Source organism: Anopheles maculipalpis, chromosome 2RL (genome assembly GCF_943734695.1).
Source record: "Anopheles maculipalpis chromosome 2RL, idAnoMacuDA_375_x, whole genome shotgun sequence".
NCBI lineage: Eukaryota > Metazoa > Arthropoda > Insecta > Diptera > Culicidae > Anopheles > Anopheles maculipalpis.
In genome coordinates, this window is record NC_064871.1 from 91,172,216 (window position 1) to 91,187,281 (window position 15,066).

The following is a 15,066-nucleotide window of genomic DNA, read 5'->3' on the forward strand; positions in this document are numbered from 1 at the left end:
GCGAACCATTCTTCGTTCCGTTTCCTTGTGGCTTGGTTTTTTCTTTTCTTTCCTTTCTCCGTGCAATCGATCTCCGGAGTGTGGTGAATTGTAATGAATCGCTTTAAAAGGAAGGTTAACTCCGCTAGAACGTTACCGGATCCTCGGTGAAGATGAAGAAAAAAATAAAGCAAGCTTTACCGGTCTGTTCCTGCAATGATGCTTCCTCTTTTTCTACTGTAACATCACTTCCTGTGAACGCGTTCGATCGTTTGAGTTTGAGTTTTCTTTGTAATTTTGTAGATTTTACAAATTTTTTTCAAGAACCGAGGACAAGCATTGAATCTCGTCTTCTAACATCTTCTTGGGGGAAAATAAACTATTTAAAGTGGCTTTGAGCAACCATAAACGGTGGTATTAGGAGCTTCCTCTTTATACTGCATGCGTATTAACATGTTATTTCTCATCTTCTTTATTCATCCCCTTCCTCAAAACGCATCCAATGTGACATAATGCGTTCTAAGCCATTTAAGATAAGATGACATTTCCGGGTGACAAAAGTTTATAATTCTTTCTTTTTTATCTTTGATTCGTTATTAGTTTTACTGATGACTTTTGCTTGTTTATTTATACATTGGTTTGGTTTATTGATAAAATGGTTAATATCTTACACTTTTTCTTTTTTTGTGTACTATTTTTAGTAATCAATTGTTTATTTTTAACATGTTCGGTGCTATTGATATCATTTTATTATTTACTTGAATTTTTACTTTCTTTTTGTTATAATACATCAAATCTCGTCGTTTTCTTTACAACTGATGTAGGTATTTAGTAGGTTTGATTTATTAGTTTATTTTGGAATGCTCCTAAACTTGATGTTTATTTATCTTTAATTTTATTGATTGTTTGAAGAGTATTTTTATTTAATATTAGTTTTAAATTCGCTTGATTTATTTCTTGTGATGTATTTCGTAACTCTCCAATAATTCACATAATATTGGCAAAAATCCAACTCCATACCTTCCCTACAGTAAAAAATTGTGATGGATTAATTATTCACCAACCATAGGGTGACCCATCACATCACATCAACCACACCAACCCTTAGTCTGGATGTTGGAATGATGTTTAAACACATCCAAATCGCCGATGGAAAGTGAGAGAGAGAGAGAGAGAGAGATAGAGAGAGAGAGAGAGAGGGAGAGAGAGAGAGAGAGCGAGGCGGAAAAAGCGGCCAAACACCGAGGCTTGGGTTAAAGTGTTTTGACCCACTCGCTGTCAACGCTGTCAGTAGTAGAAAAAAGGGCTGTCTGCTTGCCCACCAACCGTCACCATTTGACTGACAGGTCTGGGGACAGTTGTAGACGGAACGTCGGTCGGTCGGGACACTGAGGATTGGAAGCAAGCGAAATGGGTTTTTTGTGATTGATTTAGGGACTGTTGTCGCCAATGAGAGCATGAGCCGGCCCAAGCTTCCGTGTGGACAGGATGAATGTTTTGTCATTTATTTATACTCAAAAAAAAAGAGTGATCTAAAGCTCGTTTTAAGGATGAAAATAAGTCATAACAGAAGAAAACTTGCGTTCATTTACTGTTGACCACCCGAATAAGAAAAACATTTAGCTGTCCTAAGCGCCCAGCAGGCGACAATTGAACGAACTCTCCTCGGGGGAAGTTTGGGATAAACCTTTCGACCGAAAAAGATGTTAATCTGCTGGATGCTATTGGGTGATTAATGATGTTCTGGACCAACGCTTCCGAACCAATGCCACGTGTAATTCGTCAACAACAGGTCCTATTCGCGTATCGTACCTTAGAGTCCTTATTGAACGGATTGCTTGATGGACAAGGTGATGTCATAGGGACACACTGGACGGTGTTTGTCGACGGCGCCTACTCCCTCGGGCATGGCAATTATTCCCTAATCGACCGAGGACAAAAAGAAGGGATGACAGAAGTCAATCACGCTGTGGCGCTTGTAGAGTTCTGGGCGAGAAAAATATTTAGGACACAAAATGCTTAATTGTGTCCCATTTATTTTCTAAACGGAACAGTGTGGAATGAATTAACGATGTTTAGAACCAGTAAAAAATGGGCAAGATTATTCTATTCTGATTAAGGAAATGGGAAACAATCCCAGTTTCGTTTTTGGTACGCATTTGAAGCCTCCCAATATCTGAGAAACATTCAAACCTTCCCTACGTAAGCCGTCCATCGGCTCGAAAGAATCTTGCTCACGTTTGCGAATAAATTGTACTTTAAGTGTGGGATAAAAATGTGATCATTCGCCTGCCGCGTTGTCGTAAATGAGACACGGAAGAGTTAAGGTGATGTTTCGCGATCGCGCCCCATAAAAGCACGCAGAAACGTGGTCGTGGATGATGGTTATTATTGCTTTTTTTTTGGGGACTTTGAAGTTTTATTACCTTCGGATCTGAATTTTTGGATCATATCGGACGTGAAATGTGTCTCCACACAATTCGGATGCTTCTTAGCATGCGTACCCGATCGCCTGGCCGGTTGGTTTTAATGCGTTTATATTGCGTGAGTTTTGTGCATGAGATTTATATCTCCACACTGCTGAACTCTGCACACATCGTCAGTGAAGCAGGCAGCAGAAAATTGCACACGAATCAGCATTCTGCACAAGCTGCAGCAGCTGGCAGATGAAGTGGTCATAAATTTTCTAGCGAATTGGGGTGCATTATGATCGTCCAGAGCCGCATCATGGGAGTCAGCTGGACGTGCAGCTTTATGAAAATGTTTTGCTTCAAAAACTTCCAGATATATATGAGCAAAAACGAAGTTAATGTTATCTTAACATGTTATCGAGTTAGGTAACACACTAAACAACCCCCAAGCCTTTCACAACCCTAGCATTGAAGAATAGCGGCAAACTCACTCGGAAGCTGTACAATCCCTTCAATGGATGGCCTTTTCCGGTTCAGATAAAATCCCACTCCCCCTCTTGTACGTGCCTTTGTCTTTTTGTGCAAGCAGCGTTTGTACATGGGGGTCACATTGTTTTTCGCCAATTTCCTGACCAACACAAAAACAATCCGTACGTTCGCCCCTTCAATTCGTTCCGGTGCCGAGATAAAGATCCCGGGATAGGAATTAAACCCGTAGACGAAACGGTGAGACGAGGCGGTCTTAATGAATGGCCGTTTTTATGCACGGAAAGCAAGAAAGATCTTGAAGTAGAGAGAAAGAGATAAAATGTCGGTGGAAGGATGTTAATTTATAGGGCTAAATATCCGCCCAACGGTTAGGGTCAAGCCGCATTATGGTGGGTTTCGTTGCGAGAACGCCGTTCCGGATATCCTGCCACTCACGGGGTAGGCCCACAAATTAGCTCGAATAATGGTCAAACTGCACGAAGCTCGAGTGTCGTGGTTTTCTAGCGTCAAGCATTCGCTTCGATTTACCTTCCTTCCGTCTAAATACGAAAGAACTCGACGATCGGTGTAGACGAACGCTGGCACTCATCACCGGCCAGTTGCTACAACCACATGTTGCTTCTCTGTGCAGGTCAGCAAAGTAAGTATATAATCAGCAAAGTAAATAGGCACTCGTCTCCACTGAGTCCTTTTTCAAGTTGAAAGGTTTCTGCTCACAAAACATGCTGCTGTCGTGCAGTTTCGGTAGCATCACGCGTGAGCGTGAGAGCGCATGAATGGGCGTGGTTTACCATTCGAGCAGCTGCTGTCGTACGGGCGTACGGGGTGGAGCATTTGAATGTGTGTGATGGCGCGCACACTCGGATTCGTACTTTTAAAATCTTTTTATAACAAAAAATAAGGGATCCTGAAAAAAAGGAAATAAAATTGCAAACAAAATGCAAATCCCTGTGTCCGCAAAATATGTCAACCGAACCCAAATGTTCTGTGTCAATTTCGATGAAAATCTTGCCTTGTTTTTTTCTGTTTGTTTGTTTTTTTTTTTCGTACGCCAACAAGGACTAAAAAGCTTAACACATTTATGGTGTGCTGATGTTCCGAAAAAACGTTTCATTGTTACTTTCATTAGTGTGTCGGGGGAGGCATAGGGCAGAGAGTTTTCCACTGGAGGTCATCATTGGCGTCCATGTTCGCAAAGCGATTGACAGTAGCGGATGCGTGAACAAACAGTAACAGACGCCAACCGGCACGGCTGTTGATTTGCATAATTAAGGTCTAAAAGCTGTGCGTTGCGTTTAATGCAATTGACGTTTTGTAATGCATGCGAGCTGAATTCTGGTTCTGGGATTTACTGGGGATGGTTGGGATTAATTGGGAGAGTCCGGTGGTAGAAGTGCGTCAGCGTCGTCGTCTTCACACGGCAGGGATTGGGATTCAAATGTCATCTGGACCGTTCCCCCGTAGTGAGGGCTAAATGATTCTACTACGAAGCTCCAAAAAGTCTGGTGTGTAATTGGAGATGGACCGCCAACATGACCTAGTAGCTAGTTGAGCTAAACAACGTGCAACGTGCAAACATTATCGTATGTCCATGATTTTACTTACTAAACCACTGTGCAACAAAATAATCTATGCGTTTATTAGTCCCAAATATGTAACTGATTCCAAATTCTTGTATCACCACATGGTCACCTATAAAAATGTGCTCATACTCCATTATAATCGGCCGCTCCGAAAAAGAGAACACATAAAGTACATTTACTCCAATTTCCAGGTCATGTTCCCGATCCTTACGGACATGGTTTAATTTTTGGGGGACACTTTTAATTGAAATTTCAACATGTGAATTGATTTCCATTGCTCCACACGTGCACGGGTGTGCATCAGTATTTTTCTAGGGACAAAAAAATAACTCCCCCCAAGAAGAAGTACGAGGAAAATCCACTTCTCTTGTGTGCTTAAAATTGCGATACAAATGGGAAAATTTTGTAACTTTCAGCTACCGAAATATTTCCTCACTGCACACAACACAACAACGCATTGCATTCTACCACATGACGTGGCATTTTACAGTCTGCTATCAAGGCAGTAGGGAGGAGGAAAGTGCTGTCCATCACCAAGGGATGAAAAACGGCCGAACAATCGTATCCGTGGCGCACAGAAAAGTGGTTTTGCAAATTCGAAACAGCCAGCAGCCTGGCCCTGGGCCAGGTTGACATGTTTAATGTGTACAGTGGGGGAGTGGGTAGGGTAGGTTTATGAATATTTCATTTCGTTTCGCCAAAAATCACAGTACAGAAAGATACCCCAGTGTGTGTGTGTGTGTATTGGTGGAAATGTGAGCAAGGGAAAGGAGTAAAGGTTTGGGGAAGGGTTTAGCCCTTCGCCCGTGTGGCTAAACAACCTACCGGGGAAAGATGGACAGCTTTGGTTTTTGGTAGTAATTTGTGGTGCTGACTTAACTGACAGAAGAAGACTGTTTCTCTGTGGGAGTTGTTTAGCGATTTTTTGGTATCGAATTAGAGGATATTGATTTTGTGCAGCAGCAGTGATTGAAACAAGGTAGAGTAACGATAATATTGGATTTTTTGGAAATTAATTATAACATAACTGACAGAACTTCCTTTGAGGAAAACATTGCAAACACACAAATTCTTGTTTTACTTAAACCGTTTCTGTCAGTAGTCAGTTGGATTATTCATCTTAGAACTTTGTTGATTTTTTTACAGCATTTTTTTCTTATCAAACCCATCAGAAAAGGGGATAATGTCTTGTGTTTTATATGTTGTTTAGTATTGGGTATCGAGCCATTGAATGGAACTTCACAATCATTTGCACATTTGCAACTCAACTGTGGAACTTTACAATGAGCAGTGGAATTTCTGCCTAGCTTTTGGTACTTCCCTGCTCTACTGGCAATATGAAAAATGGCATCCAACAGTGTCTTTTTACATCAGCACGGCTTATTATTGACTTATGGATGGGTTTAACACACACTTCATTTGAAAAAGTTGGTTTTAATGACTGCTTCTTCAAATCAGGGCTGATTGTCAATTTTCATAGCCGCATTTCCAATTTCCCAAGTGAATGCATAGCTCCACTATATGATTGCAAATTTCCATAACGGATTTTCAATAATTGCCAATGATTTCAAACACTCTCCCAAGTGATTCTACAATTTAATTATATTTCCAATTATTATATTGACCATCCAACGTTAACCGATCTAAGTTTCACATTCTGTTTTCAGTTCATTTTTCTCTACCACTAAAAAAATTAAAATATGGGTGTCAACTCTGCAAAAGAGACATATTTTTGGAAAGACTAAATATTTAGCATTTTTACAAAAATTCTACAAATTGGAAGACGTAATAAATTTGGCTGTAAAACTAAGCAATCGTATCCATTATTTTAGTTTATCCTTACAAAGTGCGGACACTTATAATATCCCTCTTTAATATAATATATAAATTTATTTAAAATGAAAATGGGCCGGTTTGATGGTGAGGCTCCGGTCTTTGCACGGAAAACTTGAATTCCTATTTCATATCCCATTTCCAACTCTATTTCCGGGTGCAGTTTTTTCTTGCTAGAAACATCAACTAAAATCCCGCTTTTAAATAACAAAGACAGCAAACGAAATCCAAAATGGCTGTAATTGTGGCATAAGTTTTGCTCCTTTTCATTCAGACAGACATAACAACAAAAGTCCTTTTTTTGCAAAAGCATATGAAATCTGTCGGTGAAATTCAATCCGTTCGCCCCGTTCTCCCAAGCAAAGGAGCGACGAGCACAAAAACGGTTCTAAAAATGAGATCCCAAGGATGTGCTAAATAAATGCCTCCTTTTCTTTGAAATTTAATGCCTGGTGCGCCCCTGCTAACAATTAATCCTTTTTTGTTTGCTTTGTTTGCTGATACCTGGAGCGGTGAGTGGGATTCGTTAAAAATGGCCGAAATAGGAAGCGGCATTTTGGGCGATCTTTTCCAAGTTGCGTTGCTCCTTCAGCCTGAATGGACATCCTGTTTTGACGGGGTTTCTACTATTTTCGGTTTTCATTTGGGATTTTTTTAATTCTCTTTCTTCCATTTTCTTGAGAGTTGCTAGAGTAATTCTTTGCTTCTTCCATTTTCTTGAGAGTTGTGTAAATTTTATAGTATAAAGCCTAACCTTTTCTATTAACTGTTAACTATTTTCTTGGGGCCAAAACTATCCAAAAGCTTCTGCTATGACTATTATCTTCAAATAACCAAGTCCCGAGTGCACCCTGAAACAGCCCCCTCAACAACAGACCCTCGGCGATCGTTCCCAAATTTTCCGTCCGTCCAAACATCAAATTGGTTCGATCCTGCAGGTGAAAACAGGACGAACCGATTTGCTGCTGCTGCTGCTGCTGCTGTGTGCTCCGGCGCTGTTGCGGGCACCACTCTCAACGCCGAAGCTCGTCGTCATTGGGTGTTTCCTTTATTTTGTATTTTGTATTGTGCGCTTACCGTACATAAGCGCATCCGAAGCGGGAACGGCACACTCCAACCCTTGTGGGGCGAGGGTGACGGTGTACGGAACAATCGAGTACCGAGCGCCCGAACCACCACCCCCGCCGCCAACACCGGCGGCCCTTTTTCAACCCTCACGACTCGGCAACACACAATGGCGGCGTCCGCTCGATTGGGAGATCGTTGTCGGTCCTCGTCGTATTAAATCGGTCGCTCTTGCTCTCGCAAACACCGCGCGGGCAACCCAGCAAACACACGCATCGAGCGAATCGTTGGGCGAACGGGCTCGAACGCTCGTGAACGGGCGTTCGTGTGTGTGCGCCGGGTTTTGTGTTGCTTTGGTGGCGTTCGCGTCCCAACAGGGCTCTCATTCACCTTTCGGCAAGGTTTAGGTGATGATGTAGCTTGGCCCTCGTCGGTCTGTTGGTGTCGCGCGCGCGTGCAGCGAGCTCTTATCGTAACCGAAAGGACCTTCCTTATGTCCGGGTGCGTGTGGGTGCATATGTGTATGTGTGTGTGTATCAATGATGTTTGAACTGGAAGCACCCAGTGACTTCAACGCTTCATCCGCATGAGTGTAGCCCCAATGAGCTCAATAATCAAAATTTAAGTGAATAAAACCCGTTGAAACCTGAGTGTCCTTATTGTTTCCTTCGTGTTGCCTCTTTACTACGTGTGCTACGTTTTGTTATCTACTGTAAAGTGTTTTGTGTGCAAGTGTTTCTTTTTGTCATAGTGAAATTTTACATTTAAACCCCACCTCGAATCCTTGTTGCTGGTTTGTTTCGTTATTTTAACTTAAAAGTTGTTTCTTGTAAACCCCGACCATGTTGTTGAAGTGTTACGACAGTTTTTTGGTGCAGTACTGTGTCTTATCGTTCGGTTTCGTGTTTGTAAATCCGTCGCGCATCCACGCCGTACTGTTGCGATGGCCCTGAAGATGCTTTACCGTGGCCCTAGTACGCGATTGGAAACATTGATTGAGAAAATACAGCAAAGTACGACGAACGCGTACACGGCCGGTGGCACCATGATTGCACCCGGTGCATCATTGGGTGGTGGTGTGAAGGAGTTTTCCCTCGGTCAAGGTAGGACACATTGCGATGGCTGTTAAAAAGGGAAAATTGGTCAAAAGGCAAGAAGCGGAGAGAAAGAGACTTCAATGCCCGATTTGTGGGTAAATATTTTTTTTGTAACGAATTGCAAATTGAATTATGTTTTCTAGCTTAAAATAACAAATGTTTCAAAATAATTCATACCGATGCGACCCGTTTTATCTCTTACTTATCTGCAGAAATTCAACTCCCTTCTTTTGCTCTTTGTTTTCCCTCGACATTGACTCATTAAACGTGTGTTGACTTGTGGCACATCGATTCATTTGTGGAATTCGAGGACAAAGGCAAGAAGGTATTTGCTGATCGAATGTTTAGACTACGATCAATCTAGCATGGGGTTGGAAAGAAATAATATCATTCCCGGCGCCATGATGGCATCATTTATCGGCTGGCTCAGCTTACAAGTGTTGGAATTTGCATCTGTTGATGGGCAACGCATTGTGTACGCGTGCTTGCGCTTATCTACCAAGTGTTATATTACACACAGAAGGATTGGAGCTTCGTCGAAGGAGAAATGTTTGTCTTAATGTTATGCAAAATAACGCTACTCAGAAAACAAAAAATAAAACTATATTTTTAGATGATGCTTTTCGTTCAAATTTGCTTTTTAGTTTCGCAAATGCATTTTGATTCATCGCCTCTTGGGGAGAAAAAACGGAAATTTCGGAAAACAAGCTATGCTTGAACTTTTATATTTCCTTTGTCTCCTTTTTGTGACATTTTATGTGCAATAAAAACATGTTAAATAAGGTGGATAGAAGGCAAACTCTCCGTTTCATTGTTCCATATCCACGACTGCATTACATTTGCTTATTGCGTAGTAAGAGCACCGCTCGACCTTAGCTTAACGAAAGAGCTTATCGTCGATTTCATAAAGTGACCTCGAAATGGTTTAACATAAGTTGTGTTGACATTTGTCACATTTGTGTAGGATTATTTTGTTACTGTGTGAGTTTTCATCTTAACATTCACCTAAAAATTGGAAACGGTCATCTTCGATGTCATGGATAAAGTGTTAAGTGTACTTTGGTGGGAAATGGATGAACTTTAAACAGATCAAATACCTGACGAAAACTTTTAGCAATTTAAATTTGCCACCTTTCCAATTTTTTGGTGAATTTAGAAGTTTATGAGGAAGCACTGGTAAAGGATTTTCCTAACATAAACGAAAAACAGCCAAAAGTTATCAGAAGACATGAGCTGTTCTTTTCGTTTCGTAGTAACATTTATTTAATTTCTCACTGAATATCTTCAAAATCATCTCTACATAGAGCTTCTTACGGTCAAAATGATGAAAACGATATGCCCCTTGATCATGGCAAATAATTGATAATGAACTCTAGCACTTAGCTGATAGAAAAACAAATTAAATTAATTTCAAGTTAACTAAATTTGCTTGAAACTTTGACTAGGAAACCAAATGCGCCTGTAGTTTCTTCCTTCTTGGCTTAACGACCTTCTACTAGGTCACGCCGGCAATTGAATGGCTTACTAGACTACTTGCTGTTTGAAGACCACTGTCGCCTACACCACCAAGCGCCCCGCCTTTAGCTCTCAAACCCCTATTTAAATCAGCACCAAAAAAACATGGTAATTTGAAACTAAAGTTTCCAACAATACTTGAAAAAAAAATGAAGAATTAAACAAACTAGAAAAGTATTACATCCATTCTTTCAGTTGTGTGGCAGTTAAGATATTGCATTTTATTAAATTTTTCAAACTGAATAAAAATGAACTCCTAAACAAAACAACAGTGTTGTAATAAAGTCCCAGAAAAACAACAATCTCTCTCACCACCAGAAGAAAAAAAAAGCCCCACAAATCTCTTCTGTTGGGTTGATTTCAATTCGTGAACTTTTAATAAAAGCCACACAACTGCCACAGCAGCCAACATCCAACTCCCATAAATCAGTTAAGCTTTATTAACCGGAGTAGTGGAGGAGGGGGACGTTCATTTACACCAAACGCCACACACGTCTTTAATAACGCGGGCACGAGCACTGGCCGACTGCGCCCGACGCTGACCAGAATCTAAAATTTAAATAAAAAACTCTCCTCCTGTGTGTGCGGAGTGTAATTACCACCGCAAGCAGTAGCACGCGAAAGGAAGTTTCAATTAAAACGCGAAAGAAAATATGCTTCCTTCTGTCAGCATGCGCCACACGATGGCCAGATGGGGCCGCCATGACCGCGCAAACACCCGCAACTGATCATCTCCTTAGCCGGTAATGATCGGTCCCCTATGGAAAAGTGCGAGGATGTGTTGCTCTCGCTTGAACGGTGATGACATGAACCAATTGATGATTTCGCTAGACCGTTGGACACTGCTGGCAGCATAATGCGAAGGTTGTGCGGTCCTCGGTCCCACAAACGGGAGCAATTATGACATTAAGGCTTTGATATTAAGATTAAAGACGATTTATCGTCCCATCTTTTGCACACAGCAGTAGCGGGATCACCAATCAACCATTGGGATCGCCCCAACACTGCCGGAAACGTGTTTGTGTGTGTGTGTGTGTGGGGAGTGTCGAGGTCCCCACAGGGGGGGATAATTGAAGGGGAGCTGAAGCTAATGAAGTGCCAACCACAACCGGATATACCCTGTTGACCTTTCGGTGCTCGGATTAACGAATCACCGGGGCCTGTAATGCCAGCTGGTCCCTGGCGCAAAGCGTGACGCGTCCAGCACATGACAACATGCATGCAAGGCAATTAAATTAGAAGCGATTTTCATTAATTCATTTGCCTGCGCAAAAGGAGGGCGACAGTGTGTATGGTCATCAACATTAAGTGGCCCTTCTACTACTGCGTCGTAGTCATTGTGTGGCGTTGCTAAGGGAAACAGATCCAAGTACTGATGGGATACAAAAATTGAAAGGACAATTGGAACTTCTAAGCTGAAATTATAAACATACATTTAATGAATCAAAAAAGCACTAACGTGAATTATTATATAAAAAGAAGAATTTTATATGTAAAATGTGTGAATGAATTTAATTAATTATTTAAACACATCTCGCTTCCACTCGCAACGCACCCTCACCCTATGACAGACCGGAGATAAGGGAGAGTTGCCTTTTTATCGCATGCCACCCTATAATTGATCTTAATGTGCGGAAAATGTGCCTCCCTCGGCAGTGACTGGCCGGCAGGGGTGGGGGATGTGTAGGAAATGGAATCACATTTAACCTCACACTTCCGAGGTTACGGGGATCTCTGGCCGTGGTGTCGTGTGTGTTTGTCTTTTGGGCGCATGGAAATGAAGCAGGTTTAATTGACGAAACCGAAACCCGGGCAACGGCGACGTTTCGGTCAATTGGCAGGCGTTTTTTCATTCGGCGTCGGCAAGTGACACAATTAAGTGGTAATAGCATTGGTGATGGTGAGAAGGTGGAGGAGGTGTTACTTAAGATTAATCAAGTAAATCCACTGGTAGAGCTGTGAAAGACAGGAAGTAAATAATTGTGTACTGGACGGTTTAAAAAACATACACAGACACACACATTGGGGTGTGTTGTTTTAGGTGCTGACGAGTGGATATAGTGAATAAGCATTCATTATTGTAATGACAGGTTCTAGCCTCAAAAGTACATTTTCTTCTCTTCAATTTTTATCTTATTCTGGGCTCTTATGACTTGGAACTAAAATAAAACTAGGCATGTTTTCAGTCGTACTTTTGAGCTTTAAGGCTCTATAATTCTAATGCTTTTGCGGAGTGGATCCTTGCGGACATGCGGACTACCTACTACAGACATTCAACACTTCTTTGGAACGAAGTAACTAATATGAAACCGTAGAAGATATCGAGAAGAATGTGTAATGGATTTCCTTCTTCCATCACTTCTTTCGCTGTCAGAACGCTTCAGAACAGAAAACCTAGCCCATAAGTATTTATTCCGCTTTGAACATATTGTTTTCTAATTAAACTTCAAAATATAATGTAAATGTACTCATTTTTAAATGATAACAAATGTCTCACCTATGTTAATCTGATATCTTTGCAACAGAAAGCTCTAGGAAATTTAACACATCTGAAACATTTTTGCTAGAATAACGTAATTGCCTTCAATCACCAACTAATTTGCGTGTCGTGTTTGACGGAAAATCGATCAAGTTCAGAAGGGTTTATCTAGACGGCCAGTTCCAAGCATATATCACCCATATATGTAAACCTCCAATAGTAGTCACGTTAGAAAAAAGCTCCCGAAATCCGCACATCAATTTCCCTGTACCACACACATCTCATAAATTTAAATTTGCCATACACCGGCATCCTTATGTTTCTATTACACACCCCTCAAAGAAGCCGCCACCTACGGAACGATACCTGTGTACACGCCAAAAACACAACTTTCAAGTAACGAAAACGAATGACTTGTTTGATGGGGGATGGATATCATTTATAATAGGGCATCACAAATTAGGGACGAGAATAAACCAAGAAAAAATCCCACCAAATCAGGCAACCGTGCCACAAAATAAGGAAAAATTGTTACCATAAACACTCAACACCAACCTGTTACATGTTCCCCTTGCGTTTTTTCTTCTACTATCCAACTTTGTGAGTTATTCCTACAGAAAGAGGACTGTAGTAGGAAGTAGAGATTGAATTTATTATATCACTTTTTTTTTTTTGGTTCCAGCTCTTCGGTACTTCTTTTTTATCTCTAGTCTTCTGTCTAAAACAAGAAGAGAAAAGAAACAGAAATTTAAATTCATGCGTGTGATAAGATAACGATGCCTGGCGCAAATTGTGATTGATAACATTAGGAAATGGCGTGGGCTTTCTTTAGCGATTTTGCTCTCAAAACAATGCGATTTTTTTCTATTCTCCTGCTTAAATTAATTGTAATGAAGTCTAAAATTTCTTCTACATACGATACTTATGATCAATCAATGTTGTCCCTTTCCACAGAACTCTACTCATCGCACACATCATCCAGCTTTTCGCCCTCAATTTCGGACGGGATGACAACGCCTAATTCCATCACAAACGACACTAATGATGGTTCCATGCTTGCGCTGGGATCCAATGATGAAAAACCCTTCCGGCAGGGAAGTAATCATCACATCCATCCTCGCCATCATCACCTACATCATCGCCGAACGGGAGCTGGTGGTGGAGGACATTCATCGTCCACGAAAGAGGGTGGCAAATCGTCGCTAAAACATCATCACCATCAGCTGAACAATAATAGCAGCAGTCATAATCACAACAACAATAATAACAACAACAACAACCATCAAGGGAGCAACAGCAAGGGCCTGAACAGTACCTACCACTGTCAGTTCTGTGAGAAGACGTTCCCGCGGCTCGGCTATCTCAAGAAGCACGAACAGGTAAGCACGATTATTGTATGTATTTGTATAACTGAAAGTAAGGTTAAAACCCGTTGCACGGTAATCGATCGATTAGTCGCTTCTCGGTCGTAGGAAAAGTCGATCTTAATTGCTTGCTGATTGCAAAGAAATTACACGCCAGCTAGCCGGTGCATTGAACAGGAAAGCGCAGCAATTCAAAGTCAAGGTGAGAGAGGACAAGTCCAAGTCAATCCTGTCAATCTTGCTCCTCCTGCTGGCATCCCAAGACATTGATTTGTTGCATGGCGCTACTTTACTTGATCTTCGCGATCTCGCGAACCAGATCTCCCGGGGGTTTCGCGTTGGGTGACGCAAGTGTGACACTGGTGACAGCGAACAACACCACAGTGAGGAGCTAAGACAACAACAACAACAACAACAAAAACTGACACTGACCGGAACGATTTGAAGAATTCCGTAAAACCGTCGGGCGCGATGGACCTTTGCCGTACGTACGTACGGGTTGTGGAATTCTGGTCCACAGCATCGCCACATGTCATGACTTTCTTTGCACGTTGGCACCTTTCGGGACACTTTTGCTGGCGCTGTGGCTACACGTACCGTGTGATGGACAATTAATTAACCTTACCTCTTCCTTTTGGGGACGTGAACCGCCGGATGGTGCAGGGGGACGGAAATTGCGATTCTTTGGAAAATTGTCGCTCCAGAGCACAAATTCCAGCCGAGAGATGTCTGGTCAGTTGCCGAAGACTTGCAGGCATAATCGGTTCGAAATCGATCGATAAAATTGTCACCCCGGCTGGATGGGTCGACTCTCCCAAGCACACACTCACACACAGGTGCCAGGGAATCGTTTTGTGCACCGCCTCAACCACCGACAACAACAGGTGGTCAATCAATCATTGCAGTAAGCGGCATACACTTGGCAATTTCACGTCAAGGAGAGAAGCCTCACAAAACGTACGGAAGTCGCGGGTAATTAAGAAAACGCAACCCTCCCAGGGGCTTACACACATAAACAATTACAAAATCGAACTCCCGGTGTCCCGTTTTGAAGAGGTTAGTCCATGGTTGGATCAATAGTTTGACAGGGTGATGATGTGTAAAGGTTAGGGACTAATGAACGACTGATCTAGCGGCTGCCTGAGCTGCCGGAACTGCCGTACATCATTAGACCACTTTAGGAATGTCATCACACCGGGTATCGCTTACACAGCAGTAGTAGCAGCTGATGGACAGTCGTGATGCGTGAAA

The 15,066-nt window shown here is 41.9% G+C and overlaps 3 protein-coding genes across 4 annotated transcripts in view; 2 read left to right on the top strand and 1 right to left on the bottom strand.

The window, feature by feature from the left end:
* The window catches only part of LOC126568629 (protein anon-73B1), a 793,767-nt gene that overhangs the window by 601,522 nt on the left and 177,179 nt on the right, over positions 1–15,066 (bottom strand). The gene's annotated exons all lie outside the window — the stretch shown is intronic.
* Positions 1–15,066, top strand: part of LOC126568418 (uncharacterized) — a 366,923-nt gene that overhangs the window by 156,584 nt on the left and 195,273 nt on the right. The gene's annotated exons all lie outside the window — the stretch shown is intronic.
* Positions 1–15,066, top strand: part of LOC126567733 (zinc finger protein 423 homolog) — a 73,796-nt gene that overhangs the window by 45,060 nt on the left and 13,670 nt on the right. The window contains exon 4 of the mRNA XM_050224001.1: positions 13,406–13,830. Coding sequence (XP_050079958.1) covers positions 13,406–13,830 — 425 coding nt within the window. The remainder of the gene's footprint in view (positions 1–13,405; positions 13,831–15,066) is intronic.